At 38.0% G+C, this 24,018-nt stretch overlaps 1 protein-coding gene across 1 annotated transcript in view; it reads right to left on the reverse strand.

The window, feature by feature from the left end:
• The window catches only part of rasa2 (RAS p21 protein activator 2), a 54,163-nt gene that overhangs the window by 23,670 nt on the left and 6,475 nt on the right, over positions 1-24,018 (reverse strand). The window contains exons 2-14 of the mRNA XM_006637821.3: positions 20,980-21,097; positions 14,048-14,151; positions 13,699-13,793; positions 12,177-12,253; positions 9,637-9,720; positions 9,281-9,353; positions 8,710-8,786; positions 6,940-7,041; positions 3,821-3,977; positions 2,869-3,017; positions 2,162-2,276; positions 1,907-1,981; positions 499-622 (exon numbers count right to left, since the gene is read on the reverse strand). Of these exons, the coding sequence (XP_006637884.2) occupies positions 499-622; positions 1,907-1,981; positions 2,162-2,276; positions 2,869-3,017; positions 3,821-3,977; positions 6,940-7,041; positions 8,710-8,786; positions 9,281-9,353; positions 9,637-9,720; positions 12,177-12,253; positions 13,699-13,793; positions 14,048-14,151; positions 20,980-21,097 (1,350 nt within the window). The remainder of the gene's footprint in view (positions 1-498; positions 623-1,906; positions 1,982-2,161; positions 2,277-2,868; positions 3,018-3,820; positions 3,978-6,939; positions 7,042-8,709; positions 8,787-9,280; positions 9,354-9,636; positions 9,721-12,176; positions 12,254-13,698; positions 13,794-14,047; positions 14,152-20,979; positions 21,098-24,018) is intronic.

A 24,018-nucleotide genomic window follows, 5' to 3' on the forward strand; every position in this document is an offset into this window, starting at 1 on the left:
GAGATCTAAACCTTACCAGACAGAGAAAGCACACAGTTTTGTAACATGGCATTTCCTCCACCTAGTGGAAGCTTATTAAACAGCATTCCAATATAGTAAACAATCTAGGATATTACAGTCCAGTTTCTTCATATTTTCCCCTCCATGTTACAAGGTGTCAATAGAAATGCACTAGTAGAACACAGATCTCCATACAAAATGACAGAAGAAACTGATTCCATGATTAATAACAAACAAAGCAAAAAATATTCTGAAAATAGAAGGGCCATCTGCTTATGACTTTTACCAGTAGAAGCATACACTGGGAATATGTGACTGGCTGGCTCAGGTTGGATTCTATGCTGTCAAGTATAGTGGTTCCTTTTATGAATGTGGAAGCACACATTTAGATAATCAGACAATAACAATCCAGCCAAGCTGTTCTTATATTAGTATTGCAATTGGCTGCCACAAAAATATGAAATCTGATTTAATGCACACAAACACATAGATCCTCACCAGGAAACCGCTTAGTAGCCAGCTGCCGTAAGGAATTAAACACATCGCACATGACGGTGGGACAGCTCATACTGGACTGGATGATAGAGTTAAAAACCTTCTGCACATAAAGGTGCAGGTTCTCCTGAAATGAAAACAGACAAACATTCATACGGTCAAGTGTTTGACACTTCATTACAATTTCCGGTTTTTTTTTGAGCACTTGTGCCAACCTGAGATACAAGAATGAATAAGCATGCACCCAAAGCCTTACTGAATATAAAGGATTTTCTCCACTTAAAAGCTTAACACCCACTTAAATAGGTGCTAAAAATACCTTTAAAAGGCTCTAAATGTTATCACTGAACTTTGACAACAAGCACTGGAAGTCATTTCATAAAGGATGTATTTTTAGGGCTTACTGAATAACACGCACTGAAAAGAAGAGATGTGACCAACCAGCTCTTCATTTCTCTGGTGAAAATCCACTAACCATCTAGTGTTCAACACATGTGGAGAGTGAAGTTATAAATATCCACTGCAATGCATGTATTGAAATCATCTAATAAAACCCAAGAACAGCTCATTACCTTGATTGCACCATTCTTTAATACAGTTTTTTTTATTGAATTAATTTTAGATACAGAATATATAGATAACCCTACACATTCCTTAAATGCAAAATGGTAAAAAATGAATATCTACACTGTATTCTGTTATTCAGGCACTTTTGAGTTGGGGGTTACATCAGCAAAAGCTGGTTATCTATATAAATTTATGTTTAGCCATGAACATAATTCTTTATCACATATCAGTGTTTGCAAGTTGTCACCAAGCATACTTGTCACTTGTTTTTGTAGTAGCCTGTACACAGGGGACTTATCCTACCAGCTAAGACAGAATTGAATAGCAAGTTAAGTCACAACAGCACACCCATTCACAAAGTAAAATGGAATTGTAAACATTTAGGTGTTGATTGCTTCAAAGCTCAGGCTTAGGGGATATGAAACCCAAGGTGTAGAAATAGTTCACTAGTCTCTTGCAACATGACGTCCTCCGCAGGCGCCTACTATGACCAGCTGATCTCTGCTGTGATCCCAGTCAGCACTGACAGCACCACTGCCAAGCCTTTACAAGTGAAAGGCTTTAGATTGTGGTTAACGACCACTGCTTGTCATTTTGAGGCTAAGCATTTAAAACCCTAAATCTCTTTTAGATGGCTCAAGGCTTGTCACACTTTTACCTATGCATCAACACAAACACAATGCATCTATGCAACTATACTTATTAGCACCTGTGAAAACGTACACCACTGCCTAAAAGAAAACTACCAATGTGATGTGTGGCCACTGTTGAAAAGGTAAAGGACACTTGGGGGCAGTAAACACTGGAGCTTTTTTACTGAAAGTTTCTTAATTTTTTTTTTTACCTTGTTCACTTCTACATTGTCACCTTCTTTGAGCTTTATGGGATCAATTTCACACGACTTACTGGATTCACAAATCTGAAAAAAAAAAGCAAAACTAATCTGATTACAATCTGTAGAGCAAACTTCTTTGTGAGTGACAATTTTTTCTGCAAAAATGAAAGCAAAACGGAAGGCTGTTTAATCTTGAAAGAAAATTAATTAATATAAATACCATGAACAAAAACTGTAGACAGTCTACACCTTCTAAAGCAGTACCTCATCTAAAACAGGCTTCAGGGTGACTGTCAGGTAGCGCTTCCCAACAATTTTCATCATGTCATCGATGCATCGAGTCGCCAAGGAGTTTCCTCGAAAAATTGTATTGGCCTCCCTAGAAAGTCACAAGAGTTGGAGGAAGAGAAAAAAAGTTTAGTTTTTTTTTTTTACAATAACGGCACCACAGATTTTTAGGGTGTTTTTTTTTTTATAATGTGTGCCCACCGAATCTGGAATCACCTTTTAAAGATTCAGATCTCTGTAGCCATCCAGGTGAGATTAAGACGCCTGGACACAATCTCTTGGTTTTACAAGTGCTGAACTTCCCAGAGCCTAGCAGAAGGCTTGGTGCCGACTGTAAAAGTGGCACTCTTCTCCCCCATGTCACCACAAGGCTGCAGAGCTACTTTTGCCATATTAACTCCGTTTCCGTGGTGCTCAACTAAGGTGAAGGTGACCAGTGACAGGACACAGGCTTGGACTGGTGACTCCTGGACTGTAGAGCTCAGTCTGCCCCCCCCCCAAGTGCTTGGACCACTAGGAAGTCTTATAATTCCTTTTGCAAAATAACATTTCTCCTTAAAAAACAAAGATCTCAAAACAGTTTTATGGGAATAAGAGCAATAAAAAAAAAATCAACAAGAGCCGCCAGAGCTGCCCCTCTCAAAACGTATGGTTCCAACGGTGCAAAAACGCAAGTCACTTACTGCGTTTGCTCAAGCTCCAACGCAGCTATGGCAGTGACAAAGGGAACAAGCCTGTTGTGATGCAACAGCAGCCGCACAACAGGCAACACGGCCTCGTATCTCTCTCGGCAGATGTCACCCAGGATGTGAGCAGCAGAGGCAGAGATATGCTACAACAAACAGCAGATGAGGGATGAGGACCCAGGTCTGTTATTCCTGCCAATGCACAATGTCTTACACTAAAAACCGTGAAGCTCTGGTGATGGCGATGGATCTGCCATTAGGCTCACCTGCGCGTTTAGGAAGTCTGCCTACTAAAAAAAAAGAAATGGCTCATAGCTCATATTATCCATGGTTTATTGGAAAAGCCACAGCTGGAGGAAAGGGTAGAGTGATAACATACTGCCTCCTTCACCCGCAGGACACATAAGCATAACCACACGTAGATTAAATGTATAAAGGCAAAATGTGAAGCCACTTATTTATGAGAGGTCACATAGAAGTACACAATTTACATCTCGATTTCTCACTATAGCCTCGGCAATCTTTTGAGTTCTTGTAGGTGTAATACAGGCTTACAATTTATTTCGAGCAAGGATTTGCTCACCAGTGCCTAGACAAACCACAGAGTTTTTGGCCTTTGTCACATGAAACAGAGGGGGAAAAAAAGTCACTTTTTTGGCGTCGGTCACTTTGCATTCCCATCCCGGCATCTTGTCAATTGCATGACACCACATGGGGAATCCTGCTCACAACCAGACAATGAACACTGCCCACACCTGAATGACAATAGAACTGAATCTCCCCTATAAACAAGTGCCATTACTGTTTGAGCCACTCGTGAGGCCTTTGAATTTAGCTTTAGGCTGAACTTCACAAAGGCACAATGTTAATGACATCTGCAGTACAAAACTAATTGTATTTCCCACTAAAAGTTCATGCTTAATGGTAAGTACTAATAGGTGAAATATACCTTAACATCTGGTGATTTGAGCAGCAGGTCCCTCAGGGGAGTGTAGTACTTGGAAGGCAGGACATTGTCTTCTGTGTACGTTATATTTAATCTCAAAGAACCAAGGTCATCTACTTTTGAGGTCTTGTTGCCATTGTCCTTTGGCTGTAACAAATACCTACAAAATAAAAAGATAAGGACTTAAAGTTATTAGATGCACAGTGTAAAGCAACCAAAGCAACTGCAGAAAGAACGTCTCCTTTCAATTTCTCAAGCCATTATATAGTTATCACTATGTGTTCATATACAGTAAAGTGAATAGTTTATTAATTCTTTAATAACTCAGAAGTTTCAATTGTATGCCATCATCATGTGAAAGGGGGCCAAAAAAGTGTGTTTTCAGGCTTGTGACCAGTCTTTCAGCAAAAATGTATTTCTCACTCATGTTCTGTGCATTGTAGCAGAGCAGTTAAAGCTGTATGCACTGGCAGCAAGCAATTACCCACCTACACGTTAATCATATGATCTCTATGCAAAACATTCAAGATAAGCATCACTTGATCTGCCAGATATAACCTATAACAATACTGGGTAGACTGAACTATTCTTTAAATAAAGTGTCCACTGAAAACAGACATTACAGTTTTCACTTGTGTTAGACGTTTGATTAAATGCATACGTCATTAAAATAAAACGGGAATTATGCACATCAATTTGTTTCGCTTGGTAGATCTAAGGACCATCTATATAGATGCTCACCTTAAAGCGGAGTGGAATTTTATAAATAGTTTTTAAACTTTCTGTATGGCTTTCCCGACACGTTCGAACTATTCACAATGCACGGCCACGGGGGGTATTGACGTCAGAATGACAACACTTCATACTTGATTTACTGATAATGTAAGAAGCTTGCAACCAAATTACGCTGTAAAGCGGTTAAGGTCTTTGTAACGCAGCCTAAAAATCAGACAAGACTTATCAAATTTCAAAATCAGTCAGCAGTTTTAACCTGACCCCATCTGTAAGTAGTGCTTCTGTTTACATTCTTTTGGATCATTCTGAGCTTAAAGCTGTGCATGTGTTACAGGGAACTGTATTAATATTTTTAAACTCTTCTTGATGTCCTTAGTGGGCTGGTTCAACAGTTACTCCTTTGATTAAAAAGCTTTTAAATTAGTAATCTATTCAATTAGCAGGTAGAAAATTAAAAATAACAACAAAACTGGCAGATGGCGATTAATAATCTGAGCTACAATATCAAAATAAAAGATTGTGAAAATTCGGAGTCATGAAGACTTTTTAGTCACTTCCTGTGTGACTGCACAAGCATGATCAGTGCTGTGCACATCTGCAACAAGACAGTATAATAGCACATACTAGTTTTTATTATTTGCCTTTACTTATACCCAAATAACATGGATAACTGTAAAAAATGGATGCATACTGCAATATTGTCGAGTGTTTTTTTTTTAGGCTACACCATGGATAATCTAATTGTGTACATGATGCAATACTGAATTGTTCCACCCATGCTGTTCTTTTTGTACTTAGAATATCCCATAGCTTTTGCAGGATCTCAAGTATGACGTGACGGGCTCTCTTCAGAATTTCCAAAACATGCTCATTGATGACCATGGCTTGATATAAGAACACTGTTGTTAACCAAAACAAGGTTTAGGTCACTGGTACCAGCAGAGTACAAGATGATACAACAGGAAACAGGAGGGTACCAGCCCTGTTACTATAGCCAGCAGCCATATCACCCTGCAACTCACAACTGGCAACCCACTGAAGCTAAGCAGGCGTGAGCCTGGTCAGTACCTGGATGAGAGACCTCCTTCGAAAAACTAAGGTTGCTGCTGGAAGAGGTGTTAGAGGGGCCAGCAGGGGGCGCTCACCCTGCAGACCATGTGAGTCCTACTGCCCCAGTATAGTGACGGGGACACTATACTGTAAACAGGCGCCATCCTTCGGATGAGACGTAAAACCGAGGTCCTGACTCTCTGTGGACATTAAAAATCCCAGGGGGTTTCTCGAAAAGAGTAGGGATGTAACCTCGGTGTCCTGGCCAAATATCCCATTGTCCCTTACCAATCATGGCCTCCTAATAATCCCCATCTATGAATTGGCTTCATTACTCTGCTCTCCTTCCCACTGATAGCTGGTGTGTGGTGAGCACTATGGCTGCCGTCGCATCATTCAGGTGGATGCTGCACATTGGTGGTGGTGGAGGGGATCCCCATTACCTGTAAAGCGCTTTGAGTGGAGTGTCCAGAGAAGCGCTATATAAGTGTGAGCAATTAACATAATTACATCAGCACATAACTCCCATCATCTGTGAACTGCACTGGCTCTTATTGACATTTAGAGCAGACTTCAAGGGTCTCCTGCTGTTGTGTAAAGGATCAAATGGTTGAGCTTCTAGTTATTGTAAGAACTTACTGCATGATTATAGCTGGGCTCTCAATCAGACATCTGCCAATTCAGGCCTTATTACTCTGCCTGAGACCAGACTTCACACAAAGTTCTTGAACTGAGGATAACATTGGCCAAATCTGTCGGGGACTCTGTGAGCAAGCAAGTCTGGAAAATGTCTAAAATACCTAGCTTTTCACTCAGGCTTTTAATGCCCAGTTTACATCTTGGTTTTACCAAGTCGGTCTGCAGTGCTTTTCACCCCTAAATCTTCCTTCTGTTGTGTTTTGTGACTGTATTTGATAAGAGCTCAAATAAAATTGCATTATTCCAGCCATTACCCCAATTCTAAACCATAGCATCCTAAAACCTCTCTCAATCAATATACTGTATCTTATATGTGATCTCTCTTTATAGATTTGGTATTGACTGATTCAGAGATTTAAAATACTAATATTTGATTTGGCCTTAGGAGCCCTGGCAACTGGCACTAATTTACACGTCAGTTCCTCAGGTTTGGGACACTACCTTGGCCCCTTGGACACCACAACTTCCCTTTATTCAACACATATACCAAAATTGAGACACTGGCTGTTTTTGAACTGGCAACCTAATAACCTTAAAAATAATGGAGCAAACAAAATAATTTGGACAATATTTTTTCCACCTAAATAATAGGACATAGATGTAAATTAGATGGACAAAAATGTTTTTCCCCCTCTTACCAAGCCCGGTGTGAAGAATCGTTTCTTAAAATCTTCACAGAAACCCTCGTCTCTCCCAGGAAAACATCTTGTACCAGATTCCCATTGTTCCACAGATCAACTCTAGAAATAACCCCAACATGAACAGAAATGAAACTTTAATGGACACGTACATGAAAACAGCCCAGGCTAAAATAAAAAAAAGCTATTTAAAAAAAGATCTTTAGAATAAGTTTTTGGAGACCAAATATGTTAATCACATACACAGGATGAAATATATCTAAAAAATAAACACTTCACAACACACCCACGCACATTCCCACTCAGTTCAAAAAGCTTTTATCCTTGCATTTGCAGGTAAGTGCCTTGTCCACAAAGATACTACATCCTATTTTAAACAAAGAGCTGAATCTGCAATGGTCAACATTTGTTTGCGCTCTCTTCACAGAATATGTGGGTGTGAAACCTTGCTCATTTTGAAAAAAATAGTTACATAATGGAACATCTTTGGGGTTTTGATGAATAAATGTGTTTTTCTTTTCATTTTCTTTTTTTCCTGATTACCTGAGATTTCTGGGAACCTGAACACAATACAACAGTTATTGCATTTTCACTCATGCACACCAGTGCAAAGTTTTGTTAAAGGCTGGAAATACCATTAACTGTAAACTAGAAAGCCAACATTTGGCGAACATATATTCGTTTTTTCTCCAGCTTATATTCTACATAACAGCAAAAAAATACTCCTGTGCTGCCTGAAGGATGGGATCCAATGATAAGAATACAAACTGCCTATATTCCATAAAACCCGTACCACATTCTTATCTACTGAACAGGAACTTAAAGAGGGTTATGTTTTTCACAAAACCATTTCTGCCCACACAATTTTGCTGCCCATCACACTGTAAAAAGTAAGCCATGGCCACAGGGCTTACAGGAAAAAAACAGCATAATGTATCGTGTACGCATCTTTCTGAAAACGCACTGCATTGTTAGTAAAACACACAGTGGCATCTGAATTCTGCATGAGAGCACATTGGCAAACATCACAGCATACTGCAAACATACATGCACAGAACCTCTTTTTCGAAACAAAAAAGACATTACCATTTTAGGACAGTATACCTAAAATATGAAACGGAAATCCACAAATGTCCAGAATGGAAAGATTAAAATGAATACTTGCATGCAATCTTTACCTCCCATGTTACACCCTACATCTTACCTCACTGTAATATCAGTATGCAATGTGAAACAGTTAAGAAGAATGCAACAATTAGTACGAGTTCCACTGGGACATGCAATGAACTACAAAAAAGAAGCCTATGTGCACTCATTTTCTGAAGCGCCAGCAGTCTTGCTTGGCAGCAGTAAAATATTTAATTTTTTAAAATGTATTACACGAATCAAACATGCAATGCTTACTGAAGGCTCCTCAGAAATGTTAATGAAAACACTGAAATTTGGGGAAAAAACTATAGAAATGGACCAGTTTACAAAAGGTTGGAATATTCAGGTTATACCAACTATAAAACGTATTATAAAAGTTGGTTTTACTTTTGATTTTGTACTTTTTTTAATGTGTTCTCTGCCTTACTTCTGTGTGCAGAATGGGTAATCAGATAGCAAATTAAAATTATACTACACTTATCCAAAGAATAGCTTGTATTTTTTCAGTCTGAACGTTAGTCAATTGTAAGTGAAGATAATGATTAAAAACTACTAACTTCATGTCCCCACAAATTTAAGCATTAGCAATATGTACGTGATGCATTCTCAACATCAACTTACTTAATTTCCAACTTCTCAATGTCTTCTTCCTCCACCTGAAACTGTGATTTTTTTGTGTAGCTGCTGGATCTAGTAACCTGCAAGAAAAGGGCAACTTTTTTTCCCCCCAAACCAAATAAGGAGAGAACATGGATCCAATCAACATTTCTTAGCTCTAACTATCCTGTTCTGGATTTTAATCACCTTGCCACAGGTGAGTGTTTCAGAACGTCAGTTTCAGACACCTGCCAAAATAAAATTCCAAACCCAGTTCTTGGAGAACATGAGTTTCTTATCAGGGGCTTTCATGCATTTGCCTAAAGGAAAGAACTAGGTTGGTAATTTACAGATGGGTCAAAGGATTTGGATTTAATCCAGTCCTTAGGTCTAAAAAATACAGTAGCTATCAGCTAAACAGCTGATAGCTGTTTATGCAAAACTAAAGCCCTCTTAGGCTGAAGGTCACATTCTCTGGATTAATGGTCCCTGGTCATGGTTTATGTTAAAGAACTTTAATAAAAACACAATAACACAAATGTGAATGCGGATTCACTTTCTGCATAGACATCAGGCTTATGTCTGCCATCCATACCTCAAAATAAAATGTTTCCTCAAACTGTGGATTACTAGTTTTCTTCTTCACCTTGGTTTTCTTCTGGTCTGACCTGACAATGAGTGAAGACAAATTTATAGGTGAAACACTACAAAAACAGCCAGAGAAAGTGCGCAAGGAGGTGCCAGTTTTAAGAAACCGATCTTAAGGTGATAACATTAAAGAAGTATTAGGGCCATTACTGCTCACTACTATACTTTAGATTTATGAAGCCTATGTACATTGTACTAGTTTTTCCAATAACTGGACTAATTTTCAAAATAAGGGCCTAAGAAAAATGAAATAATAGGTTATTTAAAACTGGGCTCCAAGCATAGCACTGACTTTGATCTTACCTTGCAGGTCCAATTAGAGAAACAGTTGCGTAGGGATCACAGCACTGCCCACTAATAAGAGGCAATCCCTGGCACTCAATTACTCTGCAACAAAAGTAGTCAGAAAGTCAAATTAGAAATCCCAGTATTCCGTGGTACTGTCCTTGTTATTCCAAATGTTAATGAATAAATAATAAAAAAGCTAAACTTCATATAGTTTATATCTAACCTTTCAAGTGAAAACAAAACCACACCACTTTAGAGATATTAAAATTCTAGTTTGTGAAGAGCCATTATTAGCTGTGTTTAAAGGTTTCACTGTAGTACAATCACAGCAAATATCTCCACACTCTTATTACAAATCTACATAAGATTTAACTCATTTCAGGTTAAGATGGCATATTTTATATTTTTGCAAACAATGTTAGCCAGGTAGTAAAAAATGATAGCCAAAAACATTCAGCCTAAATGATGATCCTCTCAGGCCGATATTTATCTCGTCTGCAGCCATGAGAATGACATTAGGTTGCACGCTTCAACTAAATTTACCCTTAACGATTATTATGGTAGGGCCAAACTGCAGTCAATCAAAGCCATTTAACACGACAGCAAATTACAAAACAAAACTCTACATTCCAAGAAGTCCACTATATTTTAGTACTTGAAATAACCCCATGTTTATTGTCGGGTTCTTATTCAGGATTGCCTTGTCTTGAAAGTAAATCACTTTTTTGAAAGCATATTAACAGAGAATCTAGAAAATTTGAAGAAGTTACAAAAGAGAAGTTAATACAAACAGGAAGTTTACAAAGCATGCATCACTGCACTGACGTCCAAGCCAATATAGCCAGAGTTATTTAGAAGACAAATACATAGAATTTAGTATGGCATGGTAACAAGTGCATTTAGATGATACTGCACCCCTAATAAAGCTGTCAATCTAGGGCAATAGGTCTAGAGACTGCTAAGTTATCAGAATGACGCTCAACCAAAACCACTGCGGTCTGTGCGTCGTCTTCCTGCTGTGCTCATCTGAAGTGTGGATGGCATCATTTCCTCTTGAGCTAAGCTAAAAGCTGAATGTGAATGAAAAAGGAAACAACAGATCCTCCACTAAAAAAAGAAAAGATTCTGATTCATAAAATAAGTGCATGTCGGATAAAACGTTAAAATCTTACTGCCTTTGCAATTAGTTTGATCTGTAATGATGGGCTTTTAGTTTAAATTAAGGATTCTTTAGAACTGTGATGAAACATTTGTTCAACCCTTAATTCTGACATCAACTATCACAAAATGCCTCACCTGAGACAAAAGGAGCAGTAATTGAGAAGTCTTTTTCGTTATCAGGTATTTTATGTCCAAAAGGAGAACTACAGTACTAAGTTCAGAATTTCTTCAAGAGCATTCTGCTATTCAAGGTGAGTCCTTTTAGTATACGTCTTTCATGCAAATTTCAAGATTTTGAAAATCAACATGCAGCAACTGGATTGTAAGAGTGACAAATCCAATGTAAAAAGATCATAGAAACACCACATCTTTATTTTATTCTAAAGGTATGGAAGGTAAATAAGCTACAGCAAAAGTACTTTTATCCATCTTTCAGCAAAAACAGGACGGATGGGTTCATTCACGGGCATTCACTGGAGGACACTTGGAACGTCATTTACACGAAAAGTACAAAGTCCACATTTAGTTTAAAGCAAAAGACTAATGAGAAAAGAGAAGGAGAATATAAAGCCCATTCTGGAAAATGCCTGTTAATCCGAGAGGTGCTTGGATGTCATTCCCTTCCCACTGAAAAGCCCACAAACTATCCAGAAATCCTTAAAACATCCAAGAGAAGCCTTGTCCCCAGGGACCCAGAAGAACAGTCATGCCCTCTGCTCTACAGCCACTCAACATCAAACGGCAGAATGTGCCAACAGGGTTTCCAGGGGATTCTGAAAAGCCCTGTGACCCCATCTGGGGTGAATGGGATTGCTGACGCCATCATATTACACAGAACAAACTTCTTCAGCTTTCGAAATTGACTCACCAGCTCACTGAAAAGCGCGTTAGCTTCCACTCTACATCTATGCTTAATATTTCTATTAAAATCAAACACTAGCATCTTGCATTAAAATGAGGCTCCATTTCAGATGACACAGCTGTAAGTACATGACTGTAACCAATGTGAACAACACTTGCAACTTCAGGTTAAGTGTCCATTTACAGCAAAACAAGTCCAACAAACAGCATCAAACATTACTTTTTTGAAGTACACTTCCCTCCAAGGTATCTTGAACAATGACATCACAACTGCTTATTTAGACACTACGTAACCAAATTAGCTACATATTCTATAGTTTTATAGTGGGGTAATGTTTTAAAAAAAACTAATTTACAATTTGCATTTGATAAATTTACTCCTCTTGCAGATTCGAACACTTAAAAGTGAAACTGCCAAAAGTGTAGCATCTGAAGTTTCAGAACCCTCTTCCATAACCGAGTTAGATCAGACACAAGCGTGAGCCTGTGCCCATTCTAAGGGCTGTTTTTATCAGTGTGCACCAGTTACTTACCGGACCACAAGCTGCTGACACACCGAGCCATTATCAGTGATCAGCTCGTTCAGTTTCATCTCCAGATGAACCTTCCCCTGAAAAGAAAAATATTTTTAGCTATTGCTCGTTTATTGAAACATCCCCAATGCAACAGGTCGACACTTTTTTAACATTATAGTACATAAAAAATGTCAGTATGGTGACTGATACTATTAGCCCATAATATTCATGAAGCATTCACAATTCAAACCAAGAAGGACGTTGCTTTAGGTTAGGAAGTTAACTTCTAAAAAAAACATCTGCCACAAAATAACATGTGTTCTGATAGTTAATAGAAGATAACATCCAGCAACCACAGCACTAAATGCTTAACACGGCCATGTTAATGCTGCAATAACTTAGGCATCACCAGACCACACAAATGTTTCATTTCCATTCATGTTTACACATCACATTGCTCAGACCACGTATGACAAAGTATTCATTTTTAACATTCTGCAAAAAACAATTCTAAAGCTTGGTTTATCTAATACTGCCACATTTTTACAGACTTTCCAAAAACAACTCCTTTTCTGAGTGAGCCTTGTTACGGAGGTGTTTTAAGAGTGCAGCAACTGGGACCTAAGTAAACAGGTTTAAGACCCAAAACTAATTTGTGAAGTGTTATAACCACTATAACTATAGACAAACTTGCACATTCATTTAGCTTCTGGCTTTAAACTAAAAAAAATTCTCCTTCATAAAGGGCAATGGACAGACAGTCCTTTAATACAATTACCATCACCATCCATTAGCCTCCCAACTGCGAAACCCTTGCTTTTCAACTAAGCAAATAGCTTTCAGATGATATTATATATGGTTGTTGCAACCAAAAAGTACTTGACCAATTTTGCAGTCTTGTGCAAACACAGATAAACCTGCAGGCAGACATAAATAGATATGCTCTGAAAAAATAATAAAAACAGGATGTGGAGTACTCTTCATGATCATAGGACAAAAGGTAATGGTTTTGTTACCAAAAACATTTCAACATTCGTTTTGAACTCACAATTTACATTAAACAATATAATGAAGAATACAATACTTTGAGAAATACAGGATCTGCCATTTAGCCTGTATAAAAATTTAGAGCACAAAATATAATTATCAAGTTCAGCTTATGATTTTTAAATAATCAATTTTTAAACTTTTTCACAGCTTATTTGGTCATGGCCTATCACTAATTTTAATTTCATGTACCAAAACAAAAGTCTGTATAGGTTTACAAACAAATCTCTAATACTGTTCAGATCTACACAAAAGCAAAGAGGTTCACAGAATTTCTTAGTAACACATAAACGCCCCCATATTTCAAAGATTACCTTTTGCATCAAGTCAATAGTTTTGAGAACAATATGAACTGGTTGTTCATATAGTTTTGGCTGTATATGAACAAGGCATATCTTAAAATAGTCAATTTCTTACTTCACTAAATGCTTCGGTAAGGTCTGATGTCACTAATCACCCTAAAGCCCATGTTTCAGGCTACCTGATGCATTACCTGAACTTCAGAGTTTGGGTCGACAGGCTGTAAACTAAACCAGTGTTCTCTTCCATGGTATTTGCTCAGTTCATCTTTTCTTATTGCTACTTTCCCTGCAATTGCAAAAAAAAAAGTCAATAAGCACACACACAGCAACAACAAAACAGGTTATTCCTCTAGTGAAAAGATCCCTACTAAATATGGACTCACTTAAATCTAGTAAAGATTCCTAAAATATTAAGGAGGATAACTTTCAATTTTGTGTTCTTCACTACAGAAACTAAACACCTGCTACCTGTCCATACTTATATAGAACACCTATTGCAGACTAATCATAGCCTGGGCAAAAACGATGTTCGCCACTTACCTACTGATAAATCCCTTTGGAAAACACCCTTCGCATACACATAGAAGGATAAATACTGAAAAGGTCGTGGAATTTCAAAGTAAAAGTCTTCTCCATAGAAGGGGCTGAGCAAGGACAAAAAGAGAAGCAGGAGTATTAGTTTTTTCACTAATCCAAGAGATGCATTACATACAGTTTTTTTTTTTTTTACAGACTTCAACTGAAATACACTGGAAACTGACAGTGCAAATAAAAAAAAAAGTGTACCTTCTGCAAAGAATGTGAGGACCAAGTCACTGTTCTCCACAATGATTAAACAAGCCTGATAAAAATAGCTGCACCCCCCTCCTTCCCTTGTTTCTGTTAAATCATTACTCATGCCTGGGAAGATGAATGATGAAGCCCGGTGAGACACTGACAGTAATGCTCTGCCTTGTTGGCACATGTTGACATTCATCTCAAATGAATATGGCTGGTTTTTCCTCTGAAGCCATGTTTCCAGTTCAATTACATATGTAAAATTACGAGGGAAATGGTAGCAAAGAAATTAATAACAAAGCCTGTTGTCTGTAACAAGTCACCATCACGACAGGAAATGGTTTTATACACTACTTCAATAAAAAAAAAGTACAAGACCAGCTATCACATTAAAATCTCCAAATGAAGATATGCAAAATCACAAGGCCTTATGGTTATTATTCCAGATGAACCAATTATTGCCCTACTTAACTGATATAAACAGGATTTTCAGGTACTGATGAAGTCTCCGATAAAACCTGAAGGATGGGGGACTTACCAAGGCCAGGTTTTGAGACTAAAGTTGGAGAGAAAAACTGCCTGATCAAAATTAAAAATGTTAAAGTACAAAAAAAAAACTCTTCTGAATTGGCAAATAAGCTTCTGAAACATCAGCTTCAGAATCTAGAGGAAATTTTAACCCAGCTGCTCTGTAGCACTGCAAGGAATATTTGAATCACACACTTGAAAAGCTAGAAATGGCAGGATTGCAGCTGCATACTTCAGAGAGCCTTTGACTTGGAAGGCTAGTGAAGTGAGTCAGTCAAACACAAAACACCTACAACTCCAAATACATTCTCTGTGGTAAAAAACACACAAGCAAGAAATGTACAGCACTGCAAGTTTTCACTCTTTTACCAGAAGATACACTAATCAATCTTTAAATACTAAACAATTTAACTTTTAAGGGTGGCCTTCTTTTCTTAAAAGAGAGAAGTATAGCAAGTAACTTTGTGAAATATCCATAACCTTTGGTTTTCATTAAAATGCTACATTTTCTGGAAAGCTATACAGTATACTACCTAAACCTCTTCTATCTCGGTTAAAAAGCTTAAATGGATGTTTTTCAAATATCCTTTGAAAGAACTGTGCTTAGAGTAAAACATGGCCTTGCATGTTTCGAATTGAAACATCGTTCCTCCCCTTTTGCCCTCTTATTTTGTTTCAGACACTGAGGGAAACTGTCGAGGTTGTACTTACTTTACCACACAGTAACAGATTAACCGAAACACCTAATGACTTAATTGTACACGGCTTACAATTCCCCACGTGAGTTCCTAGAAAAAGTGGTATTGCTTTATTACAAATGTCTGACCCGCGCTCTAACTGGAAAAAAGGAAAAACAGTGTGGGTGGATATGCTTCCTCTAAGTCACTGTGAAAGGAATCCATTTATTGGCTTTATTGCAAAATATCCTCAGAAAAATAGTACCAGCTTATGGTGCAAGAACCATCTTTCAGTAACAGTGCAAAATTCTTTATTTTTTCGATGGGATATTCAATATTTACATTTCTACATACAGCTTGCAAAATTTGGAAATATTAAGCAGGTTAGCTGCCTACACAGGTTTAATGAAATTATTATATTTACACATGTCCATAGTTTACATATGTCATACGTCTGTATGATCTCAACTTTCTCATAGGTTCTGTAATGCAAAGTTTATGATGTCAAACTTGGGAAAGCCACGGTGCTCTCAAATTTGTTTCCATCTATAAATGTGCACTTATGACACTGACATAAAATACTCACACAGCTGGACAATACTTTAGGGTTTTATAGACCTTAGCTAGATCACACTGAAAAGTCTAGAAATGTAAATTATAATATAAATCAGTGGTTTGCAACCCTGGTCCTGGAGGAACACAGATTCTACTGGTTTTGCTCCAGCTGTGACCTTAATCACAGGCTTGTTGATTTTGTTTTCTAGTTGGGGCATAGTTGTAAATTTGTGTACAGCTTTTAAAATGCTATTTGTTATTCGTATTAATCCTGTACAAACGTCTGAGTTTCAGGACTGCCATATGTTCAGAACTGTACCTCGTTCAAAAGAAAAATGGACAAGTCGGATACAGAGTCAGTTGCACCTGCGTTTGTTCATCATCAACTGATCAACTTGAAATGTAAAAGTACAGACCAAAGAAACAAATTAAAAGCCTAAACGAGCAAGAAGAACAATTAAGTTATCAATTAACAGTGGATATATTTTTATTCTAGCTGAGCTGAACAAGCAGTCTTCCTCCCTCCAAGACCAGGGCTGGGAACCATAGATGTCAGTTATGCTAATTAATTAACAGCTTTATTAAAAAAAACTTCTTGAATTGAGACTGATACCCCCCTAGTCTCAGGTTCTTAAGTGATTTCCCTTACTCCATGTGGTTGAAGTATAGCACTCACTCACTTTTTTCCCTTTTATTACAGCGTAACTGAAGTATGCATCATCCGTCATCTGTTGTTCATTTCATTTTCTGGCTATTTTCTCATGATACAACGTCAGTTCAAGCTGATTCGTACCCTGTCCTGGGATGCTACCATCTGGACAACCAAGCTACAAAACTCCAACACCAAACGCCGTCGCATATGTCTAACCAGTGAGAAAACTGTGTTGAACATTAAGGTGGAATGTACAACATACAGTACTCAAAATAAATCAACACTGATTTCAAGAAATAGCACGTTTCACGAGTCAAACAGAAATAAAGGAAATGGGTCAAAAGGGTCATATTAGGAATGTTCTAAAAATTGTTTTCAGGTGATTTGGACAAGATGACAGGAATAAGTTAGTCTGTAGAGAATCTGAAAAATAAATTAGGATACAAAGGAAAAGGTAAAGGTACATTCCATGCTGAAAAGAAAAAGAGACAACATTTTGGCTGCAGAGCCTTCTTCAGGTGTGTCTCTTTCAACTGATAAGGATATATGGTTTGGTGGCACTGCATATTAAAATTGGCTTAATGGCCTATTATACAGAGCACGGTACTTCAAGGTTTAAAAAATAAACAGCTACACCTGTTTACTTAGTATTAATATCATACTTTTTTAAAGAACAGAAAAATATCCAAACACTTAAAAGTGGTTAAAGGCGCTTACAGCTAAATCTTAGCATCTTTCTCAAGTGGCTTCGCTACCAGGACACTGGTCACAGCAGTTTCAAACCCATCCCAGAAATGACCTCCTGGGCCTCCTGAGTGACTCAACTGCTTACGTCATTCTCTTGGGCACAGACTGAGCGCTGTGATCAGGTTCGATCCTGGGTCACATCATGAGACAACGATTTCCCAAGCAACACCATACAACATACCCAGGAGCACGGATCATGGTGGGATTAGTGGTCCAGCGGACAAAAAATGGTAACACCTGGATAAATGAGAGACCCCATTAAAAGCAAGGACTTCAACACAAGTGTGGCTCATGTGTTAAGTTCCCCAGCATACCTTAGGTCATGTATAAAAATTCTGGTTAGGGTGTGTTGCCTATAATTATTAAAAGCATGGCTATAAGGGGCTCTCAGTAGCATTTAAAGAAGAGAGATTACCGGAAATCATTTGGCAGGATCTTAAGTGACCAAAACAACTCAATTGGTTACACGAGCCACACAATGTAACGATGATAAACTGGCAGAAAGACAACTTTGGCAAAGGGCAACAGTTGCCAGAAACACATACTCCAACATTTATTTGAAGTACGAGACAAACCATGTAAGCAACGGCACATCAACTAACTATAATTTCAGCCTATGGCATAATCAAACATATTCATCAAAAACTGTCGGTTGAGAACTCTAAAGAGGGACACCATAGTCAGGCTGCAGTGTACAAACCACTCACCATACTGTATGCCTCAATGCATAGAGAGTCCAGTGGTGCAAGGGGCACACACATTGGACTCCCTAGCAGTGGAGGAATAGCGAAGGATGATTCATCTGACCGCATTGCATGTTCTCAACAAATGGATGAGTACACTTGGCGCCATTCTAAAGAACGCTTAAAGCTCTGAGTGCTTGGTTTCAAGATCAATGTTAATCTCTACTTATAGGTACAGTATAGAGTAATCATCTTCACTCCACGTTGCATCATTTCTTTCCTGCCAGGAGGGGCGTCTCACAGAATGCCAGTGCCACCACCCAGAGTATGGGTGGTTGCTCAGATGTTTGATGAGTGTGATACCGATGTTAACAATGTGTCAAATGTAATCCCAATCAAGCACTTAAATGGATATTCAGGATTGAAACAATACAGTGCTTTCCACCATCAATCAGGCACAAGTGGGTTGACTTTCTAGTGGAAGAACGGTGCTGGATCTCTCCTAAAAAATTCCAGATGCTGGTAAAGTATGTTTCAGCACATACATGCTATATTGTCCATGTGCAGTGGCCAATCACCTATTAAGTAACATGACAGCATATTTGGTGTTGCCATTTTTTGTCCAGCAATTTTATATTCATTATTTCTACTATTTGGCCTAGACAGGGCATTTAAATACTGCTCAGAGTAGCCAAATAGTCACTCAGAGATAATACCATGTCCATTCCCTTCCTCACTTTTTCTATATTCTATATTCTTTAACCATTAGAAATAAACAAGAGGCACAGGTACATATTAATACAAAGGAAGACAAGTTAGTGTTAAAGTTAAGTGATAGATCTCATTAGCCCCTTAAAGCAAAAAGGTCAGGACCTTGCCAGGATTTTATTAATCCACCTAATAATTATGTACAATTCATACAGTTTGAGAGTTTGGTATTCGAGGTTTGTTAAATCCAAACACTAAGGAAGGATATGAAAATGTATGTAAAGGACTACAACTGCTTTCACTTTTAAAATCAGGTTAAAAACTATTCCATATATGAGCTTTTCATATGTTTCGATCTGCAGGATACCTTCACTAATGCCATCTTTTATATTGATCAGTGTATTATTTTCTTTTTCTTTTTGTTTCTATCTTGTAAGTTATTAATAATGTAAATGTTCTGGCAAGCTTATATTTAAATGAAGGAAAGGAGGCAAATATTATAGACAGTAAAAAAAAGTTTCTGGTATATCTATGCAGTGGTTAGAGACTCATAACTGGAAAGATGAGACACTAACGTTGTACCTTGAGCATGACACGTCACTTAGATTGCTTTAGTAAAATCACCACCTGGTAATTGGTGCAAAGTTAGGCTACTTTCATTACTTTTGGATTTATTATTAATTTGGATTAAATTAAATCTCAATTAGCATGCAAATTCACAGGTGAAAGGGTTTTTGCTTTTCTTAAAAAAATTGGATTTTAAGTACTATGCTACTTCCCAATATAAGCACGCAAAACAAACATAAGCTCCTTCAGTAGGTATGTAAATGAGCTGATTTGCAGCCACAGCACTTTCAGGCTAAATTATAAAGAAAGTGACAAACAGGATATTGCATTATGGCACGCGCTTGAGCAGTCAATGTTGTTTCACAAAACAGGATGATATTTAGCACACATAAAATAACCCTGGGTTGGAATAAAAATAGAGTCTCACACACAATAATGGAAAAATACAATTGAGATGGCACAACAGCACTTAAGTCATTGAAAGCTATATAAAGACATCAATTAGTAATTACAGCACTCAGAGGCTTAAATGCACACATCCTTATACAACAGGTACATTCTTATACCCTTTAAATTGCAATGCAGAATATTTGGCAGCTGATTTCTGAAAAAATGTGTGTTACATCAAACTGCAGAAGGTCCTATGTATTACAAACTAAACATCACTGCTTTTAACTTTGTTTCAAATAACTGTAGTGTATTGCAGCATATGAATTGAGGTTCTTTTGGAAGTGAGCAAAAATAATTTGTCTGTCCCACAATTGGAATGCAACAATTTCTGCCATTGCACAAGTTATCCAAGGTGAGAAAATGAAGAGAATTGCCAATTGAAACTGTCAACCTATCCTGTCTGCACCCTTCTCCTTAAACCATACATCCAAGACCAGTCATTAGCAGAAATTGCTTGATATAGTCCGCGTTGTGGAGGGGCAGAGCCTATCCTGTAAGCACATGACATCTCCCACCTGGGCAGGATACCAGTCCACGGCAAGGCAATTCAGAATAGCCCATCAAATCTTAACAGCATGTCAATCTAGGTGGGAGAAACACAGCACCTGTAGAAAACCTACACAGACAGGGCACAAATACCAGTTCCACAAAGAAAGAGCACCTGACCAGAACCCAAGCTAGGACCCAAATGCAATGAAACAGCAGCTCTGACATTCATGCCACCCCATGCTAAAATGTGCCACAAGAATTTTATTTTTTTTTAAATACACAGAAACTTGTAAACAGCTCCTAAATGTACAATACTAAATCCCTTTCACTTCTTGAAACATCAAAAGTAGCAAAATATTAAACGGAAATGGTAAGGGACTTAAATATCAAACTTTAAATTGTAGAGATGCATTTTAAAATGAGTCACATTTGATGTAAATTGTTCATTATTTGGTAAAATATAAGGTCAGAAATCAATATACAATGTGAAAGTACTCTACCCTAGTGCATTATTGAGGTATTTTCACTGCCCCACATAATGGACATCAAAAGACTTTTGAAATGCATTACAAGAGACTAGAAGCTTCTGTGTTCTAATTAGTGAGATGAAAAGATGAACAACAATTTTGTTAATGTTACCTTAAACTTTTTTCAAATACTTTCGTACGGAAGACTTCTTCTTGATCTAGGCTTACTGTACAGAAACAGTCTCTCATTCTGTTCGGTCCAGGGCACGGAACCAAGTTCTTCGCCTCACCTGTTAATTCAAAGGAGGGGTGGGGGGAAAGGAAATTTTAATAAAAAGGTTCTAGAAAGTTATTTTCTGAAGTAAACCACCCCCTGTAGAAACTGTATGGAATGAAAACTACATTGGCGATATACAGTATCTCCCATCATTAAGAAAAGAAAATTGGAGTGCTGAAACAGGATGGCAGACAGAGTTGCATAGGAGAGCACTGTTGCAAAAGTGCAACTCTCTTTCAGAAAGCTTTTTTTTTTGCAGGCAGGAGGAAGTCTGAAGCAATAAAACAGAAAGGGACAACAAATGTTTGTGGAGATGAACATCAACTTGGTAAACACTGCAACAAAATCATCCCTTATTTAAAAAGGTGAACGACGCATTTCCCCAATTTTCCCCCAAATCCAAGCCGCTTGGAATGCTGTCGGTAACGGAGCCATGTAGGCTCACTGTGGCGACCACTGGGCGCCATTGGACAGAAATCTAGGTCAGCTGCCACAATGGAACACAAAGCCAAAACATTTCATCCTGGGATGGCTCGTGGAGCTTGCCAGACGGAAGAGCAACAACCCTGGACATCTGCCGGTGACAGTCTCCCCATTGTAAGTACGAGCACCACAGGACTTTCTGTTCATGTGCATGGCACTCATGAAAGCGACTACAGTGCTCGCAGTGTGCTCATTATGTCACTTCTACCCAGTCCTGACAAAAGCCTAACAGTGCATTAAGAGGGACAGATGCGGTCAATGCTATCACTAAATAAAGCTTGTTCTTCTGTACATTTTGCTGTTATTGCAAGACGATTCCCATGTCACTTACACTCTGAACTTCATGCGACTTTCCCCAGGCCTTAAATGCAGGACTTTTCCCCAAGTTTGATCCACGAGAGGCCAGCAGGTTTGTAGCTTCTCTCAATTCATCAGCAGTTTCAGATCTGCGCAGGTGGGCTACAACTGGTCCAATATAGCTTTGAGATCATTTTACTCTACAATGCTGGCTGTTCTCTGCCCCTAAGAGGCAGACTTGTGAAGCCCTGTCTTAAGGTACATTTTAATTATCATAAAACATTCCAGATAAAGTAACTACACATGGTCTTGTAAGGGGCTGTGCCGACATCTCCACGTGAACGGTTACAGTGAAAATCAATAAAAGGATAAAAGTAGAAGGCTTTGTGCATGTCCTTGAGCAAAGCTTGTGCTTTTCAACTTAAGATTGTACCTTGATTGGGAGATAATGTCACACATGAATACAGGCTTATATTAGTATTTATTTTCAGTAAACAAACCATCATCTAAGAACATACAACAATGGAACAGGATTATCATAATAGGAATCTTTAGTTTAGAATGTCTGTGTTGCACCAGCGCTGATACTAATTGGTTGGACTGATCTGTAGAGAAGAAGCAAACAATTTGATTAGGTTTACTTTCTACTCTACAAAGAAACAGATTTTAAAAAATGAAGAACAGTGCAGCATATATTTTCTCAGTGTCCATTACAGAAGTGTTATAAGGAAACATGTCCTTGCTGAGGAGGAGAAACTTTAAAGAGCTGTGTTGTGTAAACAATGCTATACTCAACCCAACAGTTCAACAACCACTCCTGTAAAACAAAACCCTGCCTGTAAAACAAAACAGTGACCCACACTGTTTCGGGCTTTTTCCAAGGCAATCTTTTGTCTGGTGGGAAAAAAAATGCATCCTGCGCTCTTGAACACGGATATCTATGGAGATACCTTATGGTTAAGCACCTCCATAGTGGAACATTTCCAAGTTGTACACAGCCTGCCACTTAAAAGAACCACATTGTCAATTTGCAGCATTCACTGCCCCAATAATTAACACCCCTTGACTGCATTCAATCAATATTGATTGCTTTAGTGTCCTTCAAGCCCCTGAAATGTCAACAGAGGCAACAACCCGCATTCAAATCTTGATTCAGGGGCTAAAATGATCTCCTTCAAACCATGTCCAGTAATTACTAACGTTCACTGGAGCAGTAAAACATTTTAGGCAGTACAGTTTTATCAGCCAATAGATAAAAAATATAAAATTGTCAGAAAATGTTGAGTACTTTACATCATGATTGAGAGCCTTAGCGATATGCTTCAGAACCAAACCAAGGCTTAATCTGAAATTTTGACCAGAGGATGAAATTAAAACTGTAAACTGGTGAAATAAGGGATTCCTGATGTTTGCTTTGCATGTCTAAGCACTTGCCAGTCCATAATGACATCATATTGTTTTTTAACCTAGATATTAACTTTTTAACATTCTTTTAAGGTTTAGTTAAGAGAAAAAAAAATCAGGAAATTCTACAAGTGTAAAAAGTGAACATGGACATGCATGACTTTGGCGGTTTGTCATTTGTACAACCTCCTTACTAAAACATCTTCTCTTAACTTAGTTTAAAAAACTTCCCAGTGAACACATACACTGAGCAATTTAATAGAGCGCCAAGATAAAATAAGTCCACGGCTATTTTTACAGTCTACCTTTACAATTAAAAGGAGCCATTTGGAAACTCCAAACACAGTTGGCCCTGGATCAATAATCGTTTTTTACAGTTGATTAATTTACATATTTAAACGAGGCACTGCATTTGTAACTGCTATTAACGTTCAATGCCAGACCTAATATTTTATAATGTGCTACTACACAGGTGGCAGAGTTAATCGGTTATGTTAAGACAAGACACAAAAACAAGTGTATAGTAGTATTAAGAGAATGAAGCCTATGGAAAAGTGAGATATGAAAACAGTGACATGTGGTTATATTGTTTTCAGCACCTATTTCCTCTCGCACAGCCCTTTTTCTTTCGTATCCTCAGTGTGGTACAAGTGATTCAGAGCCCTGATACAAACCATGTCTCGCGAAATAGCTTCAAGTCATGTGCTCAAAAAACAAAAACTCATAAAACATAAAAACCTCCCCTACAAA

Source organism: Lepisosteus oculatus, chromosome 13 (assembly GCF_040954835.1).
Source record: "Lepisosteus oculatus isolate fLepOcu1 chromosome 13, fLepOcu1.hap2, whole genome shotgun sequence".
Lineage (NCBI taxonomy): Eukaryota > Metazoa > Chordata > Actinopteri > Semionotiformes > Lepisosteidae > Lepisosteus > Lepisosteus oculatus.